The sequence below is a fragment of the Mesoplodon mirus genome (genome assembly GCF_964341445.2).
Source record: "Mesoplodon mirus genome assembly, chromosome: 9".
In the NCBI taxonomy this organism is placed as follows: domain Eukaryota; kingdom Metazoa; phylum Chordata; class Mammalia; order Artiodactyla; family Ziphiidae; genus Mesoplodon; species Mesoplodon mirus.
Genome location: NC_138985.1, coordinates 88,088,302 through 88,115,172, shown reverse-complemented (window position 1 = coordinate 88,115,172; position 26,871 = coordinate 88,088,302). Strand labels below are relative to the sequence as shown.

The 26,871-nt window shown below is 37.8% G+C and overlaps 1 protein-coding gene and 1 long non-coding RNA gene across 3 annotated transcripts in view; one reads left to right on the top strand and one right to left on the bottom strand.

The window, feature by feature from the left end:
* Positions 1-17,311, top strand: part of IQUB (IQ motif and ubiquitin domain containing) — an 82,841-nt gene extending 65,530 nt beyond the window's left edge. For both annotated transcript variants that reach the window (XM_082631737.1, XM_082631736.1), the window contains 3 exons: positions 10,625-10,873; positions 11,579-11,764; positions 16,984-17,311. In XM_082631737.1, the coding sequence (XP_082487863.1) occupies positions 10,625-10,873; positions 11,579-11,764; positions 16,984-17,166 (618 nt within the window). In that variant the 3' untranslated portion in view covers positions 17,167-17,311. The remainder of the gene's footprint in view (positions 1-10,624; positions 10,874-11,578; positions 11,765-16,983) is intronic.
* LOC309810543 lies at positions 6,009-7,819 on the bottom strand. The gene is made up of 2 exons (XR_014295015.1): positions 6,905-7,819; positions 6,009-6,276 (listed from the first exon to the last, which is right to left on the bottom strand). It is a non-coding gene; the product is annotated as an uncharacterized lncRNA (long non-coding RNA).
* Positions 17,312-26,871: the final 9,560 nt, after the last annotated feature.

Sequence of the window (26,871 nt, the reverse complement as noted above, 5' to 3'; positions counted from 1 at the left end):
TAAATGAAAAAGAAATGAAGGAAACGATAGCAAAGATCAATAAAACTAAAAGCTGGTTCTTTGAGAAGATAAACAAAATTGATAAACCATTAGCCAGACTCATCAAGAAAAAAAGGGAGAAGACTCAAATCAATAGAATTAGAAATGAAAAAGGAGAAGTAACAACTGACACTGCAGAAATACAAAAGATCATGAGAGATTACTATAAGCAACTCTATGCCAATAAAATGGACAACCTGGAAGAAATGGACAAATTCTTAGAAATGCACAACCTGCCAAGACTGAATCAGGAAGAAATAGAAAATATGAACAGACCAATCACAAGCACTGAAATTGAAACTGTGATAAAAAATCTTCCAACAAACAAAAGCCCAGGACCAGATGGCTTCACAGGCGAATTCTATCAAGCATTTAGAGAAGAGCTAACACCTATCCTTCTCAAACTCTTCCAAAATATAGCAGAGGGAGGAACACTCCCAAACTCATTCTACGAGGCCACCATCACCTTGATACCAAAACCAGGCAAGGATGTCACAAAGAAAGAAAACTACAGGCCAATATCACTGATGAACATAGATGCAAAAATCCTCAACAAAATACTAGCAAACAGAATCCAACAGCACATTAAAAGGATCATACACCATGATCAAGTGGGGTTTATTCCAGGAATGCAAGGATTCTTCAATATACGCAAATCAATCAACGTGATACACCATATTAACAAATTGAAGGAGAAAAACCATATGATCATCTCAATAGATGCAGAGAAAGCTTTCGACAAAATTCAACACCCATTTATGATAAAAACCCTGCAGAAAGTAGGCATAGAGGGAACTTTCCTCAACATAATAAAGGCCATATATGACAAACCCACAGCCAGCATCGTCCTCAATGGTGAAAAACTGAAACCATTTCCACTAAGATCAGGAACTAGACAAGGTTGCCCACTTTCACCACTCTTATTCAACATAGTTTTGGAAGTTTTAGCCACAGCAATCAGAGAAGAAAAGGAAATAAAAGGAATCCAAATTGGAAAAGAAGAAGTAAAGCTGTCACTGTTTGCAGATGACATGATACTATACATAGAGAATCCTAAAGATGCTACCAGAAAACTACTAGAGTTAATCAATGAATTTGGTAAAGTTGCAGGATACAAAATTAATGCACAGAAATCTCTGGCATTCCTATATACTGATGATGAAAAATCTGAAAGTGAAATCAAGGAAACACTCCCATTTACCATTGCAACAAAAAGAATAAAATATCTAGGAATAAACCTACCTAAGGAGACAAAAGACCTGTATGCAGAAAATTATAAGACACTGATGAAAGAAATTAAAGATGATACAAATAGATGGAGAGATGTACCATGTTCTTGGATTGGAAGAATCAACATTGTGAAAATGACTCTACTACCCAAAGCAATCTACAGGTTCAATGCAATCCCTATCAAACTACCACTGGCATTTTTCACAGAACTAGAACAAAAAATTTCACAATTTGTATGGAAACACAAAAGACCCCGAATAGCCAAAGCAATCTTGAGAACGAAAAATGGAGCTGGAGGAATCAGGCTCCCTGACTTCAGACTATACTACAAAGCTACAGTTATCAAGACAGTATGGTACTGGCACAAAAACAGAAAGATAGATCAATGGAACAGGATAGAAAGCCCAGAGTTAAACCCACGGACATATGGTCACCTTATCTTTGATAAAGGAGGCAGGAATGTACAGTGGAGAAAGGACAGTCTCTTCAATAAGTGGTGCTGGGAAAACTGGATAGGGACATGTAAAAGTATGAGATTAGATCACTCCCTAACACCATACACAAAAATAAGCTCAAAATGGATTAAAGACCTAAATGTAAGGCCAGACACTATCAAACTCTTAGAGGAAAACATAGGCAGAACACTCTATGACATAAATCACAGCAAGATCCTTTTGGACCCACCTCCTAGAGAAATGGAAATAAAGACAAAAATAAACACATGGGACCTAATGAAACTTAAAAGCTTTTGCACAGCAAAGGAAACCATAAACAAGACCAAAAGACAACCCTCAGAATGGGAGAAAATATTTGCAAATGAAGCAACTGACAAAGGATTAATCTCCAAAATTTATAAGCAGCTCATGCAGCTCAATAACAAAAAAACAAACAACCCAATCCAAAAATGGGCAGAAGACCTAAATAGACATTTCTCCACAGAAGATATACAGACTGCCAACAAACACATGAAAGGATGCTCAACATCTTTACTCATTAGAGAAATGCAAATCAAAACTACAATGAGATATCATCTCACACCAGTCAGAATGGCCATCATCAAAAAATCTAGAAACAATAAATGCTGGAGAGGGTGTGGAAAAAAGGGAACACTCTTGCACTGCTGGTGGGAATGTGAATTGGTACAGCCGCTATGGAGAACGGTATGGAGGTTCCTTAAAAAACTACAAATAGAACTACCATATGACCCAGCAATCCCACTACTGGGCATATACCCTGAGAAAACCATAATTCAAAAAGAGACATGTACCAAAATGTTCATAGCAGCCCTATTTACAATAGCCCGGAGATGGAAACAACCTAAGTGTCCATCATCGGATGAATGGATAAAGAAGATGTGGCACATATATACAATGGAATATTACTCAGCCATAAAAAGAAATGAAATTGAGCTATTTGTAATGAGGTGGATAGACCTAGAGTCTGTCATACAGAGTGAAGTAAGTCAGAAAGAGAAAGACAAATACTGTATGCTAACACATATATATGGAATTTAAGAAAAAAAAATGTCATGAAGAACCTAGGGGTAAGACGTGAATAAAGACACAGACCTACTAGAGAATGGACTTGAGGATATGGGGAGGGGGAAGGGTAAGCTGTGACAAAGTGAAAGAGCGGCATGGACATATATACACTACCAAACGTAAGGTAGATAGCTAGTGGGAAGCAGCCGCATAGCACAGGGAGATCAGCTTGGTGCCTTGTGACCGCCTGGAGGGGTGGGATAGGGAGGGTGGGAGGGAGACGCAAATGGGAGGGGATATGGAAACATATGTATATGTATAACTGATTAAATTTGTTATAAAGCAAAAAAATAAAATAAAATAAAATAAAATAAAATAAAAAAAAAAAGAAAAAAGAAAAAAAAATGAAGGGAATTCAAATTGGAAAGAAGGAAGTAAAACTATCACTATTTGCAGATGACATGATACTATGTAGAGAAAATCCTAAAGATAACACCAAAAAACTATTAGAATTCATCAATGAATTCAGTAAAGTTGCAGGATACAAAATTAATATACAGAAATCTGTTGTATATCTATACACTAATAACAAACTCTCAGAAAGAGAAATTAAGAAAACAATCCCATTTATAATTACATCAAAGAGAATACAATACCTAGGAAATAAATCTAACCAATGAGGTAAAACTTGTACTCAGAAAACTATGACATTGATGAGAGAAACTGAAGATGACATAAACAAATGGAAGAATTAATATTGTTAAAATCACATAATATCCAAGGCAATCTACAGATTTAATGCAACCCCTTTCAAAATTCCAAGGGCATTTTCCATTTTAGAACAAATAGTTCTAAAATGTCTATGGAAACACAAAAGACTTTGAATAGTCAAAACAATCTTGAGAAAGAAGAACAAAGCTGGAGGTATCATGCTCCTTGACTTCAGACTACTACAAAGCTACAGTAATCAAAACAGTATGGTACTGGCACAAAAACAGATCCATAGATCAGTGGAACAGAATAGAGAACCCAGAAACAAACCCACATTTATATGGACAATTAATCTATGACAAAGAAGGCAAGAATACATACTGGGGGAAAAGACAGTCACTTCAATAAATGGTGTTGGGAAAACTGGACAGCCACATGCAAAAGAATCAAACTGGACTACTTTATCACACCAAATACAAAAATCAACTTAATGGAATAAAGACTTAAATGTAAAACCTGAAACCTTAAAACTCTTAGAAGAAAGCCTAGGCAGTATGCTCTTTGACATCGGTCTTAGAAGTATTTTTTGGATACGTGTCCTCAGGCAAGGGAAACAAAGCTAAAAATAAGTGAATGGGAGTACATCAAACTAAAAATCTTTTGCACAGTGAATGAAACTATCAATAAAATGAAAAGGCAGCATACTGAATGGGAGAAGATATTTCCAAATGAAATGTCTAATTAGAGGTTAATATCCAAAATATACAAAGAATGCATACAACCCAACATCAAAAACAAACAACAGGATTAAAAATGGGCATAGGACCTGAATAGACGTTTTTCCAAGGAAGACATACAGATGGCCAACAGACGCGTGAAAATGTGCTCAACATCACTAATCATCGGGGAAATGCAAATCAAAATCCCCATGAGATATCACCTCACACCTGTGGAAGAGCCATCATCAAAAAGACAACAAATAACAAGGGTTGGTGAGGATACGGAGAACAGGAAACCCTTGTGCACTGTTGGTAGAATTTATATTGGTACAGCTGCTATGGAAAACAATGTGGAGGTTCCTCAAAAAATTAAAAATAGAACTGCCATGTAACCCAGAAATTTCACTTCTGTGTATTTACCCAAAGAAAACAAAAAGACTAATTTGAAAAGATATATGTATTCCAGTGTTCATTGCAGCACTGTTTATAATAGCCAAGATATGGAAGCAAGCTAATTATCTATTGATAGACAAATGGATAAAGAAGATGTAGTATGTGTGTGTGTGTATATATATATATATATATACACCAACACACACACAATAGAGTATTAGCCATAAAGATGAGATCGTACCATTTGCTACAACATGGATGGATCTAGAGGGTATTATGTTAAGTGAAATAAGTCAGACAGAGAAAGAAAAATACTGCACAACCTCACTTATAAGTAGAATCTAAAAAATAAAAAAACAAAGCAAAACGAAAAGAGACTCGTAGATACAGAGAACAAACAGGTGATTGCCAGAAGTAAAAGCGTCAGGGGGGAGGCGAAATAGTTGAAGGGGATTAGGAGGTACAAACCTCTAGTTATGTAGTAAATAAGTCACAGGGAGGTAATATACAGCATAAGGAATATGGTCAATAATATTGTAATAACTTTGTACTGGGACAGGTGGTTACTAGGCTTATCCAGATGATCATTTCATATTGTATGCAAATGTTAAATCATTATGTAGAACATCTGAAACTAATATAATATTGTACATCAACTATATTTCAATAATTTTTTAAAATAAATAAATACATTTCATAAGGCTATAGCTGCCATAGATAATGACTCCTCTGATGGATGTGGGCAAAGTAAATTGAAAACCTTCTGGAAAAGATTCATCATTCTAGATGCCATTAAGAGCATTTGTGACCCATGGGAAGAGGTCAAAATATCAACATTAACAGGAGTTTGGAAGAAGTTTATTCCATCCCTCATGGATGACTTTGATGGATTCAAGACTTTAGTGGAGGAAGTAACTGCAGATGTGGTGAGAATAGCAAGAGAACTAGAATTAGAAGTGGAGCCTGAAGATGTAATTGAATTGCTCCAACTCATGATAAAACTTTAATAAATGAGGAGTTGTTTCTTATGGCTGAGCAAAGAGTGGTTTATTGGAATGGAATCTACTTTTGGTGAAGATGCCGTGAAGATTGTTGGAATCACAACAAATGATTTAGAATATTACATAAACTTAGTTGATGAAGCAGTGGCAAGGTTTGAGAGGAGTCATCCAATTTTGAAAGAAGTTCTACTGTGGGTAAAATGCTGTCAAACAGTATTGCATGCTACTGAGAAACCATTAGCATAATGAAAGGAAGAGTCAATCAGTGCAGCAAACTTGATTGTTATCTTATTTTAAGAAGCTGCCACAGCTACCCCAAACTTCAGCAATCATCACCCTGACCAATCAGTAGCCCTTAAGGAGGGCAAGACCCTTCACCAGAAAAAAGAGGACTCGGATGATAGCATCTTTTTTTTTTTTTTTTTTTTTAGCAATTTGTTGGGTTCCATTTATTTACTCAGCAGATATGTAGGGAGTACTCGCTATATATTCAGCACTATGACAGAAGAGCTATGTGTACAATGTTGAATAGCACGTTTACCATTCTTGCTCTGTGGGACTTAGAGTCCAAGCTTGGGCCCAGAGAGGGAAAGGAAGGGATCCAGGGCTCGCTGAAGTTTCCATTAGGGCAGGTGGAGTTCCTCAAACCAAAGTGACCAATTATTGAGAGGTGCAATTACTCCAATGGGTGTTGAACAGCATCTTATTGAAGTAAAACAGAACATATCAGAGTGACTTGAACGCCCTAAGGAAAAGAACAATTTCCCCCAATTTTGTTTCTGTCATATATGTGCAAGTCTGTATTGGATCAATATGTGCAATGTACTTCTTACTGAGGGTTAAGTTAAAAAAAGAAAAAAATAAACCTTGCGAACCTTGGGTGAAGGACGACCGCTCGCCTATAACTCTATACTCCTTGAAGGAACAATCATGCCTTACTCATTTTTTTGTTCCTATAACGTGGATAGATGAAAATGGAGGGATAAATGGATGGATGGGTTATGCATGCATATGATGGATGGATGGAGAGATAGAGGGATGGATGAAAAATGGTTATTTGGGTGGGTGGATGCGTGCATGCATGGTGAGTGGATGGTGAATGGAAGGATTATAGATGGAGGTAAAAAGATCCACAGGCCGAGTTGGTGCCTGCTGAGGGCAGGCAGCAAGAAAGGGGTGAATTGGTCTGAGGAAAGTTGGAAGCACCCAAGTCTTCACGCGAGATGCTTTGATCTCACCGCCACCCAACCGCGCAGCGAGCTCGATCCCGCCAGGTTGCTACAGACCACGCCCTCGAGCGCTGTAGCAGTGCAGATAGAATGCTCCCTACCACAAAGGCCTCTGGGTAGAGGGGCCGGAAGTGCACGAGAGTACCAGAGGGCGGCCGCCGTAGTCCCCACCATTTTGGGTCCATGTGGGAACGGGCTTTCCTGAGAGGCTGTTGGACCCTCTGCGTCTGGCTGATTAGAGCGCTCAGTGGCTTAAACTGATTCTCTCGCCGCCTCCACCCATTCTGACCAGGCCGTCTTTCCTGTCTGGGGCGGCTGGATGGGCTGCAGGGGTCTCCGGGGTGCGCGTCTCCGGGGGAAACCATAGAGAGGTGGCCCTCCGTCCGCCCAGTCCGCCCCCTCCCGAGTGTGGGTTAACGCGCCTACGTCATTTTCGGTCTCCTCTGGCGGGCTGAGGAGCGCCGGCTTGCGAGGCGGACGGCTTGTGAGGCGGACGCCGCTGGGTCAGGCAAACCGGGAGGGAGGCGAGAAACGTGGAGGGATCCGAGTTTGCACGCTGAGTCTCGAAGGGAAGTGGGGGCCGCAGCCTGGTTCCGCCCCCAGTGCCTTCCGAGGGCAGCTGTGAGTTCGGGCCTGGGGCTTTCGCGCTTAAAGCTGAGGAGTCTGAGAGAGGAGAGCAAGGCTTCTCTGAGGGCCCGAGTAGGCAGAGCAGGGTTGGGGACAGCTTTGGATCACCAGCGTAGCTTGGAGGCAGGCCTGCCGGTGTGTCCCCCGCTTCTCAGCTGTGAGCTGACGCATCCATACCAAACCGGCAGCGCGTTAAGATGGCTGCCTATACCGCTGCTCCCAACACCCTGCAGACCCTTCAGGAGGAAGTGGTGTGTGCCATCTGCCTGGATTACTTCAAGGATCCCGTGACCATCGACTGCGGGCATAACTTCTGCCGAGGGTGTGTGACGCAGAGTTGCGCCCACGAAATTACGCTCCCTCTCCGCTGCCCTCCAAGCCATCAAGCGGAAAGCGGATGATAGCATCTTTAAGTAATAAAGTATTTTTAATTATGTACATTGTTTTTTTAGACTTAATGCTATTGCACATTTAACAGACTACAGTATAGTGTAAACATAACTTTATATGCACTGGGAAACAAAAAAATTAGTGTGACTTGCTTTATTGCTATTATTCGTTTTATTTCAGTGGTCTGAAACTGAACCTGCAATATCTCCAAGGTATGCCTGTAGTCTTTCGAGACTGGCTTCCTTCATTTAGCATATTGTATTTGATATTCACCCATATTTTTTTCAGTGTATCATTAGTTTTTTGTTATAAGTGAATAATATTTTTATGGTCTAGGTGTGTCAGAGTTTAGCTATTTACAATTGTAGGACATTAAATTGTTTAGAGTTTTGGGCTTTTGTGAATAAAGTCACTACGAACACCCAATTGTGAGTTTTTGTGTAAGTTGGTTGTTTGGGGTTAAATACCTAGGAAGTGGGATTGTTGGGTCATATGGTAAATGCATATTTACCTTTATAAAGACTGCCAAACATTTTTCCAAACTGATTATACCACCTTGCACTCTATCTGCAATGTATGAGAGTTCCAGTTGCTTTGCATCCTTGTCAGCACTTGGTATTGTCAGTTTTTATTTCATTTTTGGAATTCTAATAGGTGTGTAGTATTTTAATCTGCATTTTCCCAATGAGTAATAATATTAAGCATCTTTTCATGCATGTTTTTGCCATCCATATATATTTTTGGTGAAGTGTCTCCACATATCTTTTGTCACTCCCATTTTTTCAGTTGAACTGCTTATTTTCTCGTTATTGAAATTTTTAATATATTTTGCATATAAGTCTTTTGTAAGACACATGATTTGCAAATATTTCTCAGTCTGTGGCTTGTCTTTTTATTCTCTTAACTGTATCTCTAACAGAGCAGAAGTTTTTGTTTTGATGATGTTCAATTTGTTCATTTTTAAAATGAATCATGCTTTTATTGTTTGTTTTGTATTTAAGAAATTTTTGGAAGAATTAATATTGTTAAAATGTCCATACAAGGGCCTCCCTGGTGGCGCAGTGGTTGAGAGTCCGCCTGCCGATGCAGGGGATACGGGTTCGTGCCCCGGTCTGGGAGGATCCCATATGCCGCGGAGCGGCTGGGCCCGTGAGCCATGGCCGCTGGGCCTGCGCGTCCGGAGCCTGTGCTCCGCAACGGGGGAGGCCACAACAGTGAGAGGCCCGCATACCGCAAAAAAAAAAAAAAAAAAAAAAAAATGTCCATACTACCCAAAGTGATCTACAGCTTCAGTGCAATCCCTATCAAAATTCCATTGGTATTTTTCACAGAGAAAGAAAAAAAAAATCCTAAAATTTGTATGGAAACACAAAAGACCCAGAGTAACCAAAGCAATCTTGAGAAAGAAGAGCAAAGCTGGAGGCATCACACTTCCTGATTTCAAACTATATTACAATGCTATAGTAATCAAAACAGTATATTATTGGCATAAAAACAGACACATAGATCAATGAAACAGAATCGAGAGCCCAGAAATTGACCCATACTTATATGGTCAATTAATTTACAACAAAGGAGCCAAGAATACACAACGGGGAAAGGACAGTCTCTTCAATAAATGGTGTTGGGAAAACTGGACAGCCACATGCAAAAAAAAATGAAATTGGGCCCTTATCTCACACCACATACAAAAATCAACTCAAAATGGATTAATTATTTAAATGTAAGACCTGAAACTGTAAATCTACTAGAAGAAAACATAGGGGAAAAGTTTCTTGACATTGGCTTTGGCAACAATTTTTTGCTCATGACACCAAAGGCAAAGGCAACAACAGTAAAAATAGACAAATGGGATTGTATCAACCTAAAAAGTTTTTGCACAACAAAGGAAAGAATTCAACAAAATGAAAGCAACCTATGGAATGGGAGAAAATATTTGCAAACCATTTATCCCATGAGTTAGTGTCAAAACAACATGTACGACTCAATAACAAAATAATTTTAATCCAATTTAAAAATGGTCAAAGGACCTGAGTAAACATTTTCCCAAAGAAGACATACAAATGGCCAACATGTACATGAAAAAGTGCTCATTATCAGTAATCAAAGAAATGCAAATCAAAAGCTCAGTGAAATATCATCTCACCAAAGTTAAAATGTCTACTCAAAAAGACAGAGGGTAACAAGTGTTGGCAAGGATGTGGAAAAAAGGAAATCCTTGCACGCTGTTAGTGGAAATGTAACATTATGGAGGGTCCTCAAAAAATTAAAAATAGAACTACCATATAATGCAGAATTTCAAATTTTGAATATTGATAATTGAGCCAATCTAAGTTTAGTGTTAAGATAAATGAAATGAGAACACTTGGTTTAGTGGGCTTTTATTTCTGTGTGAATCTAGCTATTGCCTGTAAAAATAATTAACACAGCATAGCACCAAAAATCTAAATTCTTAAAAATAAGTGCCAAAGCACTTTCTTTTCTTTTCTTCTTGGAAAGTTTTCTTACTATTGCAACTCAAAGCCTCTACCAACTCATTTTTTTCAGTCAGTTAATTTTCTAGGTGATTTTACCATGTATATCTAAAAGTTTATGAATAATAGAGATGGTTAATATTTTGGCAGGGTAAATGAATACTACTTGAAATTTAAATTTTGCATAGAGTAGGAAGTTAAGGAAAAAATATGACCTTTCTTTCTCTCTTTTTTCTCTCTTTCCTTTCTTTCTCTCTCTTCCTCTCTCTTTCTTCCTTCCTTTCTTTCTTTCTTTCTTTCTTTCTTTCTTTCTTTCTTTCTTTCATTTAGGTCCCTCAAGACCCACTGAAGTTTTATAAGAAGATTTACTTTTGCCTCAGTTGCCAGCTCTATTTGCCTTCTACAGAGTTTGCTGTGTCATCCACCTCACACCACATTTACCGCTGTCGTCACTGCATTAACCTTGACAATGAGACTCAAAAACGAGAATCATGTTTGAAGTACAAATGTTTACTTCAACGACTTTACTATTCAGAAGCTGATTATGAAGATGATTCTAAAATTGCTTTCCTGATGCAGGTATGATCAGTAAATGTTGCCAATCATGGATGAGATTTGTCCATTGTTTTTACAGAAAAGATTTCTGCCTTCCCATCCGAACCTATTAAAATAATGTTTCTTCTTCCTATGTTTATTCTTTGTGAAGCTTGCCTCTCTGGCAATTCTGAGTTTATATATACAGACCTTGTGACAGAAAGTCATTTCAAGAGCTTTAGCTAATATGGTTTAAAATTTTTTTTTAAAGTTTTAAAACAGTTATTTCGTTTCTTCCCTTTTCCCTCTTTTTTCATTAAAGCAATGAAGTTTTTAATAATGCTAAGCGAATTGCTTATTCTTTATTGAATCTTAATTTCCTCATTTGTAAAATGGGAATAAAATGATCTGCAGTAACCCTGAGGATAAGATGATAGTTACTAATGAATTTTGAAAAGTACTTAATACCATATAAATCTAAGGTAAAATTAGCATATTGGAAGAAATATACACAGCTTACTCTGGGTTAAAGATGAAGTCATGACTGTGAGATTGGTAACATATTATGGTTTGGGCAGAATGAGCAGAGATTTGATGAAAAATAAAAAGCTATGTGTGCAGAAAACCTCATGAATAATGTTTTCCTTTAAAAAATATACTCAGTATAATTTGTTTTCTCAAGTAATAGAATCATTTTAAATTTTATGTTTAGAAGAAAACATTGATTTTCACAAATGTTTCGACATGCAGCTACAAGATATTCAGTACCTGACTGAGAACATCTGGGCATCCCAGTCAGTGCTCAGTGCCTGGAACGATCTCAATGATCTGGTCATGGTCAGGTGGGATAAGTCCTTGGAGTGGTCGCCCTGGAACTGCATTCTTCTTACCAAAGATGAAGGCACTACTCATCTCAAGCTAAAGAGTGTTGAAGAGGTAAGGAGGTCAAACTTGATTTGGGACCTTAATTTGGTCATTGGAATTATTAGAGGTAACTTGACTGCCTTTTACTACATTCCATGCATAAGTTAAATACTTCCATTGGATTAAGAAACAGAGAACCCATGGATAACAGTAACAAAATACATGGATGGTATGTATGGCAGAGATTAAAATTGAAAGGAAGCTAAGACACTTAAAAGGTAAAGATAAGACATCTGAAAGTCTTTCAAGTACCTAACATGAAACCAGACCCTCCTAATAATAGCAAGTTCAAGCACATTAGTTCCACAGTAAATTCCATAAGAACAGGGATATTGATTAGTTTATTTGTGTCTATATCTCTAATACCTACAACAGTGTCACAGACGAGGGAATTAATAAGTATTTGTTGAATGAATAAATGAATATTATCACCAGATAGGTATTTTGAAACCTAGAGTCTGTCCTTTGATTAATCATCACAAGTCTGCCTAAAAGCACAGTAGATTCTCAAATAAATTCTGTTCATAATTTTGTGCCCTAAATGACAATCATACTGATGGGGTATAGTTCTGAGGCTTCATTTTTCATTTGCTTCCAACTAACTAGGAGTGGGGAAAGCACTGTAAAAATTAAACACCATTTAATTCCAGTAATTTATAAGATGCAATCTGTAAAACATTTTGATGAACAGAATTGAGGGGTCCCTGATGAGTTCCCCGAAAGCTCCATTTATACTAAGCAAGCCTATGGTCCCAACAGCTGATATTGATTCTCTGCCTTCTAATGATTAAATTGCTGTACTTTAATTCCATGCAAGATGTCAGCTAAGGGAAAATAAAGAAATGACTTCAAATATAATAGTCATTTTGAATCGTGCTATTTCCTGCCTGTGTTTTTATTAGGGAGGGGGAAGGAGTAAAGAGGAGAAACTAGTTAAATTTTTAACTTTTTGGAATAATTTTCCATTAGAAGTCAGGCTAAGAAAAATTTTACTCTAGGGACTGAAGGAAAGGGTAACAAGAAACTGAAGCTATGTTAAATATTATATTTAGTAAACTAAGCTGCCTCATAAATACTTAATCACTGAAAGCCTAGCCAATACTAGCAATAGTGTTTCATATAGGACCCATAGTGGGATTGAAGTTCATTCCCAAAGCTGATATTCCACTGCTTCTTCAATTAATAATGCACACAACTCCCTTTGTGTATTTAATCAAATTACTGCAGTATCAAATTAAATGTTCTATTCACATGTATTTCCAATTTCAGGATCTTCTTGAATTTCTGTAAATAGAGCTCCATTTACGCCAAGCAACCCTAGTGTAAATAAAGAAATGACTTCCAATATAATTGTCATTTCAGACAAACTAAAAATTTTGCCTTTTTATGGTTTTGGGCTGGTGTAATCTTTTAAGTATTAATATTCAACCTAGTTAAAGAATAGTTTAGGGCCTCCCTGGTGGCGCAGTGGTTGGGAGTCCGCCTGCCGATGCAGGGGATACGGGTTCGTGCCCCGGTCTGGGAGGATCCCATATGCCGCGGAGCGGCTGGGCCCGTGAGCCATGGCCGCTGGGCCTGCGCGTCCGGAGCCTGTGCTCCGCAACGGGAGAGGCCACAGCAGTGAGAGGCCCGCATACCGCAAAAAAAAAAAAAAAAAAAAAAAAAAAAAGAATAGTTTATGTCTTGTGGTAATTTCCACAATTTCCTAAATGCACAGAGGTATTTGCTTTCTCATTGAGTAAAAAAGTATTCAATACTTAAAGTAATCTTGACTCCTGCAATCATGATACAAATTGTAGGAAAAGCATGGAAAAAGACTTCTGTTCTTTGAACTGTGTATGAGGCAGATCAGTTTCTCCTGGTGTGTGCAATGGCCAGAGTAGGACAATAGTGGATTTAAAGTCAAGACAACTGACCCAGTATTTCCCCGTTTCTGTCACTAACAATCTGCAGGACATTAAGACCTGCCTTCTTTGCTTCGCAAAATTTTATAAAGGTTAGCGAAAAAACATGAAATTGGTATAAAGGATTAGAGTAGATTAGAGCTTTGAATTCTGGCTCTATCACTTATGAGCTGGGAGAAGTTGGGCAAGTTTGTTAATGTCTCAATGCCCCAGTTTTCTCATCTATAAAATGGGGATAATGGATATTGGCTATTTTTCCATATTATATTATTCTTTAAGAGTTACTTATTGTTCCTTTTATTATATATACCATAACGTGCTATTCTCATCTTTAATGATTATTTTTTGCCTTTATGCACTTTGAAAACCTATAAAGTTCTCTACATGTTTTGTTTAATGTTGTATAACAGAAATGTGTTAGCATTTCTTGAATGAAATATGGGCTAAGAAGTGTTGGAATAAGGTTAAATGACCTGGTGAATTTGTCTGTAGAGAGGAAACTTTTTTTAAAAAATTGAAGTATTGCTGATTTATAATATTATATTACTTTCAGGTGTACAGCACAGTGATTCAATATTTGTATAGATTATACTCTATTTAAAGTTATTATAAAACAATGGCCATATTTGCCTATGCTGTACAATATATTCTTGGTGCTTATTTATTTATACATAGTAGTTTGTGCCTCTTAATCCATACTCCTATCTTACCCCACCACCTTCCTTTTCCCCACTGGCAGCCACTAGTTTTTTCTCTTTATCTGTGACTCTGTTTCTATTTTGTTATATACATTTGTTTCATTTTTTAGACTGTACATGTAAGTGATAATATAGAGTATTTGTCTTTCTCTCTCTGACTTATTTCCCTAAGTATAATACTCTCTAGGTCATCTGTGTTGTTGCTAATGGTGGAATTTCATTCTTTTTTTATGGCTGAATAATATTCCATTGTGTACGTATACATGTATACCATAGACAGGAAACTTTAAAATAAGCCCAGAATATTTCTACATAATGCTTTCTTTAAGAATGCCACATCCTTTGGCTCCTTTTCTCCAGGGCTTTCTTTATCTTGACTTAAAACTATGGAAGGATCTTTAGTAAGAAGATATCTTAGTAAAGAGATATCTAACCTTTTAGAAAACAAACTTTAGGAGGAGGTACAGGTAGTATTTGTGATTTGGTTGAAAAGAAGATTCAATTAAGATTAATGAAGAGGGGCTTCCCTGGTGGCTCAGTGGTTAAGAATCTGCCTGCCAATGCAGGGGACACAGGTTCGAGCCCTGGTCTGGGAAGATCCCACATGCCGCAGAGCAACTAAGCCTGTGTGCCACAACTACTGAGCCTGTGCTCTAGAGCCCACGAGCCGCAACTACTGAGCCCACGTGCCACAACTACTGAAACCTGTGCTCCTAGAACCCATGCTCCACAACAAGAAAAGCCACTGCAATGAGAAGCCCGTGCACCGCAACGAAGAGCAGCCCCCGCTCGCCACAACTAGAGAAAGCCCGCACGCAGCAGCAAAGACCCAACGCAGCCAAAAAAAAAAACAAAAAGCAAAAAAGATTGATAAAGAGAATAGACGGTATTTATTAATTCAAGCAGAATTTGCTTTTCAATCTGCCGGATATTGTGATAAGTGCTTGGGGAAAAGCAAGGAAATGTAATGGATACAATACTTCATTGTTTCAATTGCATTTGAGTTTAGCTGCAAATAACAGACTAAGCAATATAATGACTTAATCAAATATGGGGTTAGTTGTCTTATATAATAGGAATCCAGAGTTTGGCATCTGGGGACTTGTATGGTAGCTCCACAATGCTCTCAGAAACCCAGGCCTTCTAACTTCTTCCTCAGCCATATTTAACCTTTGGCTTTAATCCTACTGATTATGTACTCTTAGAGACAGATAGCTACTTCATCTTCTGCATTATATCCACCTCCTAGGTATGGCAAAAGCCTAAAGATACTTGACAGGTGAGTCTTCCCACTCCTAAAAAGCTTCCCTGTAAGCTTTATCCAATGACTTCTTTTTAAAAAATGTACATATATACATGTGTGTATATATAAATATATATATATTTCTGCCATATATATGTGTGTATATATATACACATACACATATATATATATATACACACACACACACACACACACATATATATGTCAGAAACTTGTCATATGGCCACCCCTAGCTATAATAAAGCCTAAGAAAGCTGAGCACATCACAAAATACAAAATAAGGCCCCTATATAGAGTCAGGCCTCTAAATATGAATGCAAGGGAGAATGAATATTGGGTTGGCAACTAGCAGTGTGCCCCTCTCTTAGAAAACAGATTGCCTTATAATGTGGCAAAGCTACATAACAGAGAAAGTTCAGAGTGTTGCTATAGCTGTGGAGAGGCAAGAAGCCTAAAAATTAATTATGAACAAATAAAAATGGAAAGGCACAAAGATTTGATAAAGGCAGGAAAGTTATTTTCTATTTAGAAGACAGAGAAGAGAAACAGAAGAGAAAGAGTGCAGGGACTCTTATCTAAAGTAGTAAAAAGCGTGACTAAAGAGAAGCTTACATTGTCACAGCACCATTGTGATCTTTATTTTGAACTCTGGAGATATAGAGGGAAGGACTAATTTTAGAAAAAAAATTCAAGTGGGTAATTGTATCAGTATTGAAATAGATTTAAAGAGAACTAAGGTGACAAGAGCATTCACACAAAAATATGGATTGACTCTTTACCTTATGGTGCCAAGACACATGTATGAAAAAGACCCAGTTTGAGGGACTTCCCTAGTGGTCCAGTGGGTCAGACTCCACACTCCCAATGGAGGGGGCCCGGGTTCAATCCCTGGTCAGGGAACTAGTGCTGCAACTAAGAAGCCCACATGCCACAACTAAAAAAAGATCCCTCATGCTGCAACTAAGACCCAGCGCAGCCAAAATAAATAAATAAATATTTTTTAAAAAAGACCCAGTTTGAATCTTTAAGGAGTCTTCCTTATTATCATGGAAGAGACTTGCAAGTAAATAGTGAAATTCAAGGCAGAATGAACTAAATATTACAATTAAAATACATGAAAGTGCTTGCAAGTATGGAAGAAGGAGGGGTTAGTTTAGACTTAGAGAGGTCAGAGGGAGAATCAAGAAAGGCTTCCAGGTTAAAGTGTCATAAAAGCTGAGCCCCGAAAGATGATGGACAAAGTGAGAATAAATGTTTTCTGGGCTGAAAGAACTGAGGAGTAAAGGCACTGAGGCATAAAAGTGTTTTTACTTGGCAAGATATATTTGTGACATTTAATAGAATTTGATTTTCTTTTCTTTTCAGGGATATGAACCCTTGTTTATTCACAAGATCAAACACAAACATTTCCTGGCTAAGAACTATTTTTCACAAATTCCAGTGCTGGCTTCATTTTTACTTGGTGATGGTGAAGTAGATGAGATCAGAAAGAAACATCAATCAGAACCAACATCTAAGATTGTAGATATCCACAGGCCTAGTCCTTAAAAGATCCAGGACTATTTGTTTGATGATCAGCATTTTTGTCCACTGCTAATAGAGTAATACAGAGGTAACACAATACGGAAGTAGAATTTTATCTTTTATTGATTTTAATTGTTTTTCATAGTGTCATAAGTTGTATGAAGAGAAAACATCCCTATACAAATGCTTTATTGTTAAATTTAAATATAATTTTGTTACTGAAATTAATATTTTAAAGAGAACATTTTATTTTTACTTATTTTCACATTAAAATTTTTTAAAGTTTCAACTACATTATATTATAGTTAAAATCAACAGACAAACAAAAGCTAGGCTTAACTTTCAACTCAAAAAATTTATTTTAGAAAAAAATGTAGTTACAGGAGAATAATCAGTATATGGATGAGAGGAAACATAGAATTCCCTTTCATGAAAATCTTTACACGTAGGATAAAAGATGCTATGCTTTAATATAGGGATTTGAATCTTCACATTTTATCTTCTACTTTCATCTTCCATTCTTCTCAAAATTTCAATGAAAAAACAAACTATAAACAAACAAAAAACTTCATTCCATACTGGAAAACAGGGTGAACAGTGGAACTATATTTTATTCTATGGTAGAAAAACTCCCTGTGGGGCAATGACGAAACTCTGTAAGAACAATAAAAATGGTCAAGTAAACTATAACAATTCCTTTCCCTAATAAACCAAAGGAATAACCTTGACCACATGCATGTCAGGGACGTACAATGATGAGCAATGGTATATGAGTCAATCTTAACAGGAAATAGGTTCAAATAGGATAATTCAAGGAGACTTTATTTACAAAGGGACTTCTTTTTTTTTTTTTTTTTTTTTTTGCGGTACGCGGGCCTCTCACTGTTGTGACCTCTCCCGTTGCGGAGCACAGGCTCCGGACGCGCAGGCCCAGCGGCCATGGCTCACGGGCCCAGCCGCTCCGTGGCATGTGGGATCCTCCCTGACCGGGGCACGAACCCATGTCCCCTGCATCGGCAGGCGGACTCGCAACCACTGCGCAACCAGGGAAGCCCACAAAGGGACTTTTTATAAAGTGTGAGCAGTGTGTAGGGAAACTAAGGGAATAGTGTAGGAATGTAGGATCACTATCAGATAAGCTGTGTCTACCCTAATCTCAAATGGATCTGGGGAGGGAACGGTCTGGGAACCCAGAAAGAGAGTGTAAAGGAGATAACTGAGATCAGTGAGCAACTCTCAGGGCCCTAGGTGATCTCATGAGCTAGAGAAATAAATATTCAGACCTCACACTTCTCTCTTCCTCCAGTCTCTTGCTTGGGTTTCCCATTGGAAGAACCCAAAAGGAAAGCAGAAAAAATAGAAGTCTGTGGACATAATTCATATAGCTTCAGGGCAAAGATCAGAGGAGACAAGTGGGAGAGTGGATTTGGCTGGCTAAAGAGAAGACATCCAGCTAGAGAGAAGAATTAAAAGTGAAAGTGAAGAGCTATAATTCAAGTAGCAATATTTCATACACAACATAATTACATATATTTGTATATATTATATATAAGTATATATATGTGCATATGTGTATATTATATATATATATATAGAGAGAATTCTCTTAATTTCAATCAGTAATGAGGCTGTTCTCTCAAGTTTAATGATCAAGGAGTCAAGGAATTCAATCTAAATATTAACATTTATTCTACATAAATATTTACCAACATTTTAGCAACATATTTTCTAGGATATCCACAGTTTTTTTACTTAGCAAAAGCACGGCACATGATTATTGTTTTTAAGGAACTAAACACTGAAAAGGGAAGCACTATAAAGCTGTTGTTATTTTCAAGTTTTCATAGACAATTCAGATGTTCTGGGAACTTTCTAAACACTAAATTATGGATAGGATTAGATTGGGGACCATTCTGATCACTAATAAACAGGTAAAAATTTAACACAGACAAAAGTGGGTTCACACTGGAATGGAAATGACCAGGTTTTCACAAGACAGTTCAGGAGAAACCCCCAGGTCAGACTAGGAAGAGCAGAGGAGACAGCAGGAAGGGCTGGGGCAGCAGGCAGCGAGGGGCCAATAGACAAATGGCAAATAGGCAAATGGAGGGCTTTGAGAGTTCCTCTACTGCCCTAGGAGTAAAGCACGTGCTTATAGTAATGGAAGACTTGTGCAGTACAACTGGTGGGGGGCAGAGCGAGGGCAGCGACCAGAGCTATTGAATCATCCATGAAAAGGGGCAGCCCCTTAATTTAGGGCTGGGAAAATAACCACAAAGGAAAAAAAAAAAAAACAGGCTCAACAACAGAGAGACTTTGCTTAATAAGGTCAACTCTTCTGGGAAACTCTTTTCCATCCCATTGGAACTACAGCTCTCATTTTACACAGGTCTTCAAAAATCCACAGCAGAGGGGGGCTAGAGATGGTGTCAGGCTAGAGAGCAGCCAGCAGGGAGAAAGTCCGGTTGCTGCCTACTAGGCACCAGGGTACTGGACAACAACGAGTTAAGGAGTTAAGTTCCCCTGCCTTAGAAGGACCTACATTTCTCTAGTTTATGACCTGATGAGCACACCTCCCCTGGCCCACGAACAAATGAAACTGTAGAAGGTGTCTCCCTCTTTCTCCTTTAGGAGGACTCTATTATATGGATAGAGGCCTAAACAGTAGAACAGAACAAAGTTTTATATCCCAATATTGTGAAAACAAGCTGACAAAAGATGGTCGTCATATACGTAAAGATTCAAAAATCAAAAAAGGGATCCTTTTGAAGAATGAGAACAAATATTCATTTAACAGATCTCTTAACTATATTAAGGATATTTGATAGCATTTTTCATCTTTTGGAAAAAAAATACTGGGAAAAATTGCTATTACGTAAATCATTACAATAAATAAATAAATAAATAAACAAAATAAACAATTGCTGAATTAGAATAAACAACACACTAATGGCAATGAAGAGCAGATTTGGTACTTGAAAGCTAAAACAAATACAGGGATTGGGTGGATTAGCTCAAGATAGTCCCCTAGAGATTTCCCTGGCAGTCCAGTCAGTGATTAAGACTCTGCATTCCCAATGCAGGGGGCATGAGTTTGATCCCTGGTCGAGGAACTAAGATCCTGCGTGCCACACGGTGCGGTCAAAAAAAAAAAAAAAGGTCCCCTTGAATTCAGAGGAAAAGTCAAAAAATTAGGAAGATGAGCAAAAATGATAAGTCTAACAGCTTTGCTCTACACTAGAAATAACATAAGCCTAAAATGGAGTAGAGAAGGAGAAACAATTAGCGAAGGGAGATTTAAAGCTAATTTTCCTAAGCTAAAAAGGCATATATCCATAGCTGTATAAAGGATCTACCAAGTACTGGGAAAATTAATATAGAGATACACATAGACACAACCTCATGACATTTCTGGATTTCAGAAATATTGGACAAATTCTATAAGCATTCAAGTTGAAGAGGAAAAGCCACAAGGAAAAAAGTCAATAACAACAGCATAGATTTCTCTTCTGCAACACTAAGTGCCAGAAGGTGAAGCAGGAACACTTCTATTGAAGACTTTTGAATTTTGAGGGTGAAAAAATGACCTAAGAATTTTACTTTGAGGCAAATTTCTTTTGGTGAAGACAACAGGAAGACATTGTTAGGTGGGAAGCATGTCATCGGTCTATGTGTACTCATTCTGTCCTCCAGCTGACCTCGAAACTGTGGAGGTAGGGTCTGAGCATGGTACTGTAGGTGAGAAATGGCCGTGAGCACTTCAACTTCAAGATCCTTTCTAAATGATCATCACTTGTATGGTTATGAAACAATGCAATGAACAAAAATAAATTTTCAAATACAAATCTATACTGCAAAAAACAAAAATATGAATCAACAACAAAAAAATACCCTGAGTATTGTCCCTAAATGTCTGTGTAGGAGGGTTCAGAGGGACAAAAGTATTCCAAGTCTTTTCAAGGGGAGACGAGTAAATGGATATGTAGGTAGGAAAGTTGGTATTCAAATATGTAGTTTAAAAATTTAAAGGCAACTGCTAGCAGAATGAAAATGGAATTATAAACCCCACATTTCTAGAGAGAAAAAGGGAACAGCGACAAACTTGAGAACTATTGTGAAATAAAGGCGTTTTGTTTGTTTGTTTAGGTTAATAGGAAGTATATATAAGAGAAAAACAAGATTAAAAATATCACAGGGCATAAATTTGAATGGGTTAAAATTCTAGTAAAGGATAGTTATTCTTATATGGTATCAAAGGAGTGAACTACAAGCTGTGTACCAGATATGTACCCCCAATAAAATAACATTTAAAGATATATAGTAAAACTATATTAGTCATATACAAACAGACAACAAAACAATTGGTGGCAATATTAATATCGAGGATGAAATTGAGAAGAAAAAGAGCAAAAGAAGTTACTTTATTTTGATAAATTATTATTCACAATATAAATGAATAATTAATCTCTACATTGGGTGTGAAAGTAGGCTTAAAACAAAAAGTCAGTTGGGAAACAATTCTCCATAGGTTTTTAACATTTCTGCACATCTTTTGAACAGAGGTACTTAGTTCTCCTATTTTCAAGGATGTTTGTAAAGCAAGCAGTCTTGGAAGATAGAGACAGTGTTTACTGTTCCCTGTAAAAGGTTCAGAGTCTCTAAGCCCAGCATTCCCAGGCTATAAAGCAGCTCACTGTGTGCACGTCTCATCTGGACTTTGTGTCACCCTGAGGGATTTAGGGCAAAATGCTGATATTCTGGCTGCTGCTATTTCTGTGAACAATAAATTGTGCTTTATCTCTGACCCAGCAGTCTCATGTCTTTTACTATCATTTATGCACTTGTGGCACCAAACTTGTTACCTTGCAATTAGGACAGCATTTCAGATACTTCACAGTTCTTGATACAGATAACCTTAGAAATGGGGAAAAAAAAAAAAAGGAGAAATGAGTCAAGAGGTACAAAATGCTGTTTCTCTTCTCTTTCCAGGAACACTGGGTGATTGATTGTAATTCTCCATCCTCTTGAAGTGAGGCAGGATTACGTAGCATGCTTTGTCCAATGTAATGGAAATAAAATTATCTTGTGTCATTTTTGAGCATTGAAGGAATGAAAGATTCTGATTCTACTAACTAGATATTCTTCTTCCAATAAATAGAAAAAGAATGAATGCTCCCCAATTCATGAGGTCAGCATATCCTTGATATCAAAATTTGACAAGGATAGTACAAGAAAGAAAATGATAGGCCAATTTCACTATGAATATAGATGCAAAAATCCTAAACAAAATATTAGTAAATACGGGGTATAGCTCAGTGGTAGAGCATTTGACTGTAAAATATTAGCAAACCAAATCCAAAAAGTGTATTATTGTGAAGCAATTATACTCCAATAAAGTTGTAAAAAAAAAGTGTATTAAAAGATAAAAGCATATGGGTTTTCCTGGATATTCTTCATGTGCTTCTTCAGTTCTACCTCCCCCCCCCTTCTCTTCTCTTCTTTGTGCCCTTGGAGGCTGATATTTATGCAGTGCATCAATGAGTGCGTAATATTCCTCAGTTGGGTTTGGTCAATAGGAAGCATCAGCAGGAAATTTGAGGTCTGAGAGAAAGAGGTTGAGATATTTATTACCCTGGCTTCTCCCATCTGCCTTTTGGTCTGTTGTTGTCAAGTGACTGCTTTTATCTGCCTAAGACCACAGCTGTGGTTGGATGGTCATCCTTCCTACTCTTCAACTCTCTTTGAGTTCTGGGGCTCATTCCTTCTTTTTACTTCTTCAGCTTATGGGTGATAATGGTTTTCTTTTGTAGCTGGGTTAAGGTGCTTCACTTTTTCTTTTTGATTTCCTTAAACAATGTCATCTCTTTTGTAAACAGTCCTTTTACTAAATACTTCTCAAATTAGCCAGTTTGAATCTGCCAACAGGTTCTGCTGGACCATGAACAAAGCAGTAATTGGTACCAGGAGTGGTCCCAGCAAATGGACTTTAAGATGTAATCCTAGGCTCAGGCTGCTTACATGTTAGAAGAGCATGTGGGTACCCTCCATATAGGAAACGGGACACTGGTAATATGCAGTGTGTGGTAACATCATGATTACTCAAAACTTTGCCAGTGGAGGCATGGAACGGGGTGCAGGATGGCCGCTAAGCTTAGGGAGATGAAATGGCTAAGGCAATTAGTCAGTTTGATGACAAAGATTGTGGCATAAGATGGGTATTCTTACACTAGAGGGAGTCCATAAAGAAATGGATATATTGAAAGCCTTAAATGTCCAGTACAGACCCAGACAGAAATTCAGAAAGCCCTTAAGACAGCTCTAAAGAAATTATCTCCTGCATATACAGGGAATACGTGGCTAAGGATTAAGTCTGAAGCCTGATTGTAATGTGTGTAGAGTTGTCTTGTCAATTAGATGTGCACCCAGGTTAGATCTCATGCTAAGGTAAGGATACTGGTGAGGAAGAACAAGGTATGGTCTGGTATGAGTTAGCCTATATACTGAAAGAGTTTCAGGAGTGTGTCAATTTTTACTTAGATTCAGGAGAGTATATATAAGAATTTATTGTAAGGGTGTTAGACTAAAAAGGGTAAAACAAAAGATTATATAAAGCCAAATTGATGTTCTTGCCTAGAATTCAAGATTTAATGTGTTGGCTTGAGGCCCTGAGAATTGCTGTATGTGTTAACTGGAGCCTAAACTCAAAAGTAACCTATATCAGTGAGCTTGAAATGCCAGAACTCCCCCTGGAAAATATTAGGAAGGTGGGTTGTTAGGAAGATGGATCTGTTATGTGCAACTTTCTCAGACGCCTTTTAAAGGTGTCTATACTCCACAAGAGGGTCTTCACCAAGACATTAAAAAATGCGATCATAAGTGGATTATAATCCTTGAAAAACTCTATGGTGACTGTTCCCTGTAAGCTGGAGATGACAGTGGTGGCTGCAGTGGAATTTGACAGCCTGGTTTAATGGGAATAATGCAATCCCCAATGCTAGAAGTCAGGCTGAAACTTAAGCATCAGAAAAAAGTGGGCAGTTATAGTAAGAACCCTAGGGGCAGAGTGGTTTGTTCCTGCAGGGATTTATAACAATGGTTAATTGATGATCAGATCCACGGGCATGAAATGGACTGCTGTATTAGTTTTTTAGAGGCTGTAACAAATTACCACAGATTGGGTGGTTTAAAACAACAGGGATCTCTTCTCCCACAGTTCTGGAGGCCCGAAGTCTAAAATCAAGGTTCAGCAGAGCCTCATTCCCTCCGCATGTCCTATGGGAGAATTCCTCATTGCTCTTCTAGCTTCTGCTGGCTCCAGGCATTCTTCGGCTGCTTTGGCTGCATCACTCCAATTTCTGCCTCTGTGGTCACTTGGCCTCCTCCTCTATGTGTATCTGTGTCTTTTATTCTGTCTCTATGACAACACTTGTCATTGGGTTAAGGGCCTACCTGGGTAATCCAGGATGATTTCATCTAGAGATCCTTCATGCAATCACATCTGGAAGTATTCTTTGTTCACATATGGTCACATTTACCAGGTCCAGGTACTGGGACATGGATATATCTTTTTAGGAGCCACCTTGCAATCCACTATAGCAGTATGGTTCTATATGACATATATGAGCAGAAAAATTCCAGTTCTGAAGGGCAGAAAAAAAATTGCAATCCACTATAGCAGTATGGTTCTATATGACATATATGAGCAGAAAAATTCCAGTTCTGAAGGGCAGAAAAAAAATTATTTAAGGTATGGTCTTTTACCAGAGTTCTCAAACTTAAGCTATTTCACAGATGTTAAAATATAGAGGCATATTAAAAATTTTAAGAGTTTATTTGAGTACAATCTCTTTGAATTGGGCCGTGTCAAACCTTAAGTGGTCAGGGGCGTTCTACCAAAAGGAACCAGGGGAAAGATTTATATTGAGAAAGCGTGGAAACAAAGAACAGAAATTATTATTATTATTTTAACATCTTTATTGGAGTATAATTGCTTTACAATGGTGTGTTAGTTTCTGCTGCATAACAAAGTGAATCAGCTATACATATACATATACATATATCCCCATATCTCCTCCCTCTTGCGTCTTCCTCCCACCCTCCCTGTCCCACCCCCCTAGGTGGTCACAAAGCACAGAGCTGATCTCACTGTGCTATGCAGCTGCTTCCCACTAGCTATCTATTTTACATTTGGTAGTGTATATATGTCCATGCCACTCTCTCACTTTGTCCCAGCTTAACCTTCCCCCTCCCCGTGTCCTCAAGTCCATTTTCTACATCTGCGTCTTTATTCCTGTCCTGCCCCTAGGTTCTTCTGAACCATTTTTTTAAATTATTTTTTTATGTTCCATATATATGTGTTAGCATACGGTATTTGTTTTTCTCCTTCTGACTTACTTCACCCTGTATGACAGTCTCTAGGTCCATCCACCTCACTACAAATAACTCAATTATGTTTCTTTTTATGGCTGAGTTATATTCCATTGTATATATGTGCCACATCTTTATCCATTCATCTGTCAGTGGGCACTTAGGTTGCTTCCATGTCCTGGCTATTGTAAATAGAGCTGCAATGAACATTGTGGTACATGACTCATTTTGAATTATGGTTTTCTCAGGGTATATGCCCAGTAGTGGGATTGCTGGGTCATATGGTAGTTCTATTTGTAGTTTTTTAAGGAACCTCCATACTGTTCTCCATGGTGGCTGTATCAATTTACATTCCCACTAACAGTGCAAGAGGGTTCCCTTTTCTCCACACCCTCTCCAGCATTTACTGTTTGTAGATTTTTTGACGATGGCCATTCTGACTGGTGTGAGGTGATACCTCATTGTAGTTTTGATTTGCATTTCTCTAATGATTAGTGATGTTGAGCATCTTTTCATGTGTTTGTTTGCAATCTGTATATCTTCTTTGGAGAAATGTCTATTTAGGTCTTCTGCCCATTTTTGGATTGGGCTGTTTGTTTTTTTGATATTGAGCTGCATGAGCTGCTTGTATATTTTGGAGATTAATCCTTTGTCAGTTGCTTCGTTTGCAAATATTTTCTCCCATTCTGAGGGTTGTCTTTTGGTCTTGTTTATGGTTTCCTTTGCTGTGCAAAAGATTTTAAGTTTCATTAAGTCCCATTTCTTTATTTTTGTCTTTATTTCCATTTCTCTAGGAGGTGGGTCAAAAAGGATCTTGCTGTGATTTATGCCATGGAGTGTTCTGCCTATGTTTTCCTCTGAGAGTTTGATAGTGTCTGGCCTTACATTTAGGTCTTTAATCCATTATGAGTTTATTTTTGTGTATGGTGTTAGGGAGTGTTCTAATTTCATTCTTTTACATGTAGCTGTCAAGTTTTCCCAGCACCACTTATTGAAGAGGCTGTCTTTTATCCATTGTATATTCTTGCCTCCTTTATCAAAGATAAGGTGACCATATGTACATGGGTTTATCTCTGGGCTTTCTATCCTGTTCCATTGATCTATATTTCTGTTTTTGTGCCAGTACCATACTGTCTTGATGACTGTAGCTTTGTAGTATAGTCTGAAGTCAGGGAGCCTGATTCCTCCAGCTCCATTTTTCTTTCTCAAGATTGCTTTGGCTATTCAGGGTCTTTTGTGTTTCCATACAAATTATGCAATTTTTTGTTCTAGTTCTGTGAAAAATGCCATTGGTAGTTTGATAGGGATTGCATTGAATCTGTAGATTGCTTTGGGTAGTCATTTTCACTATGTTGATTCTTC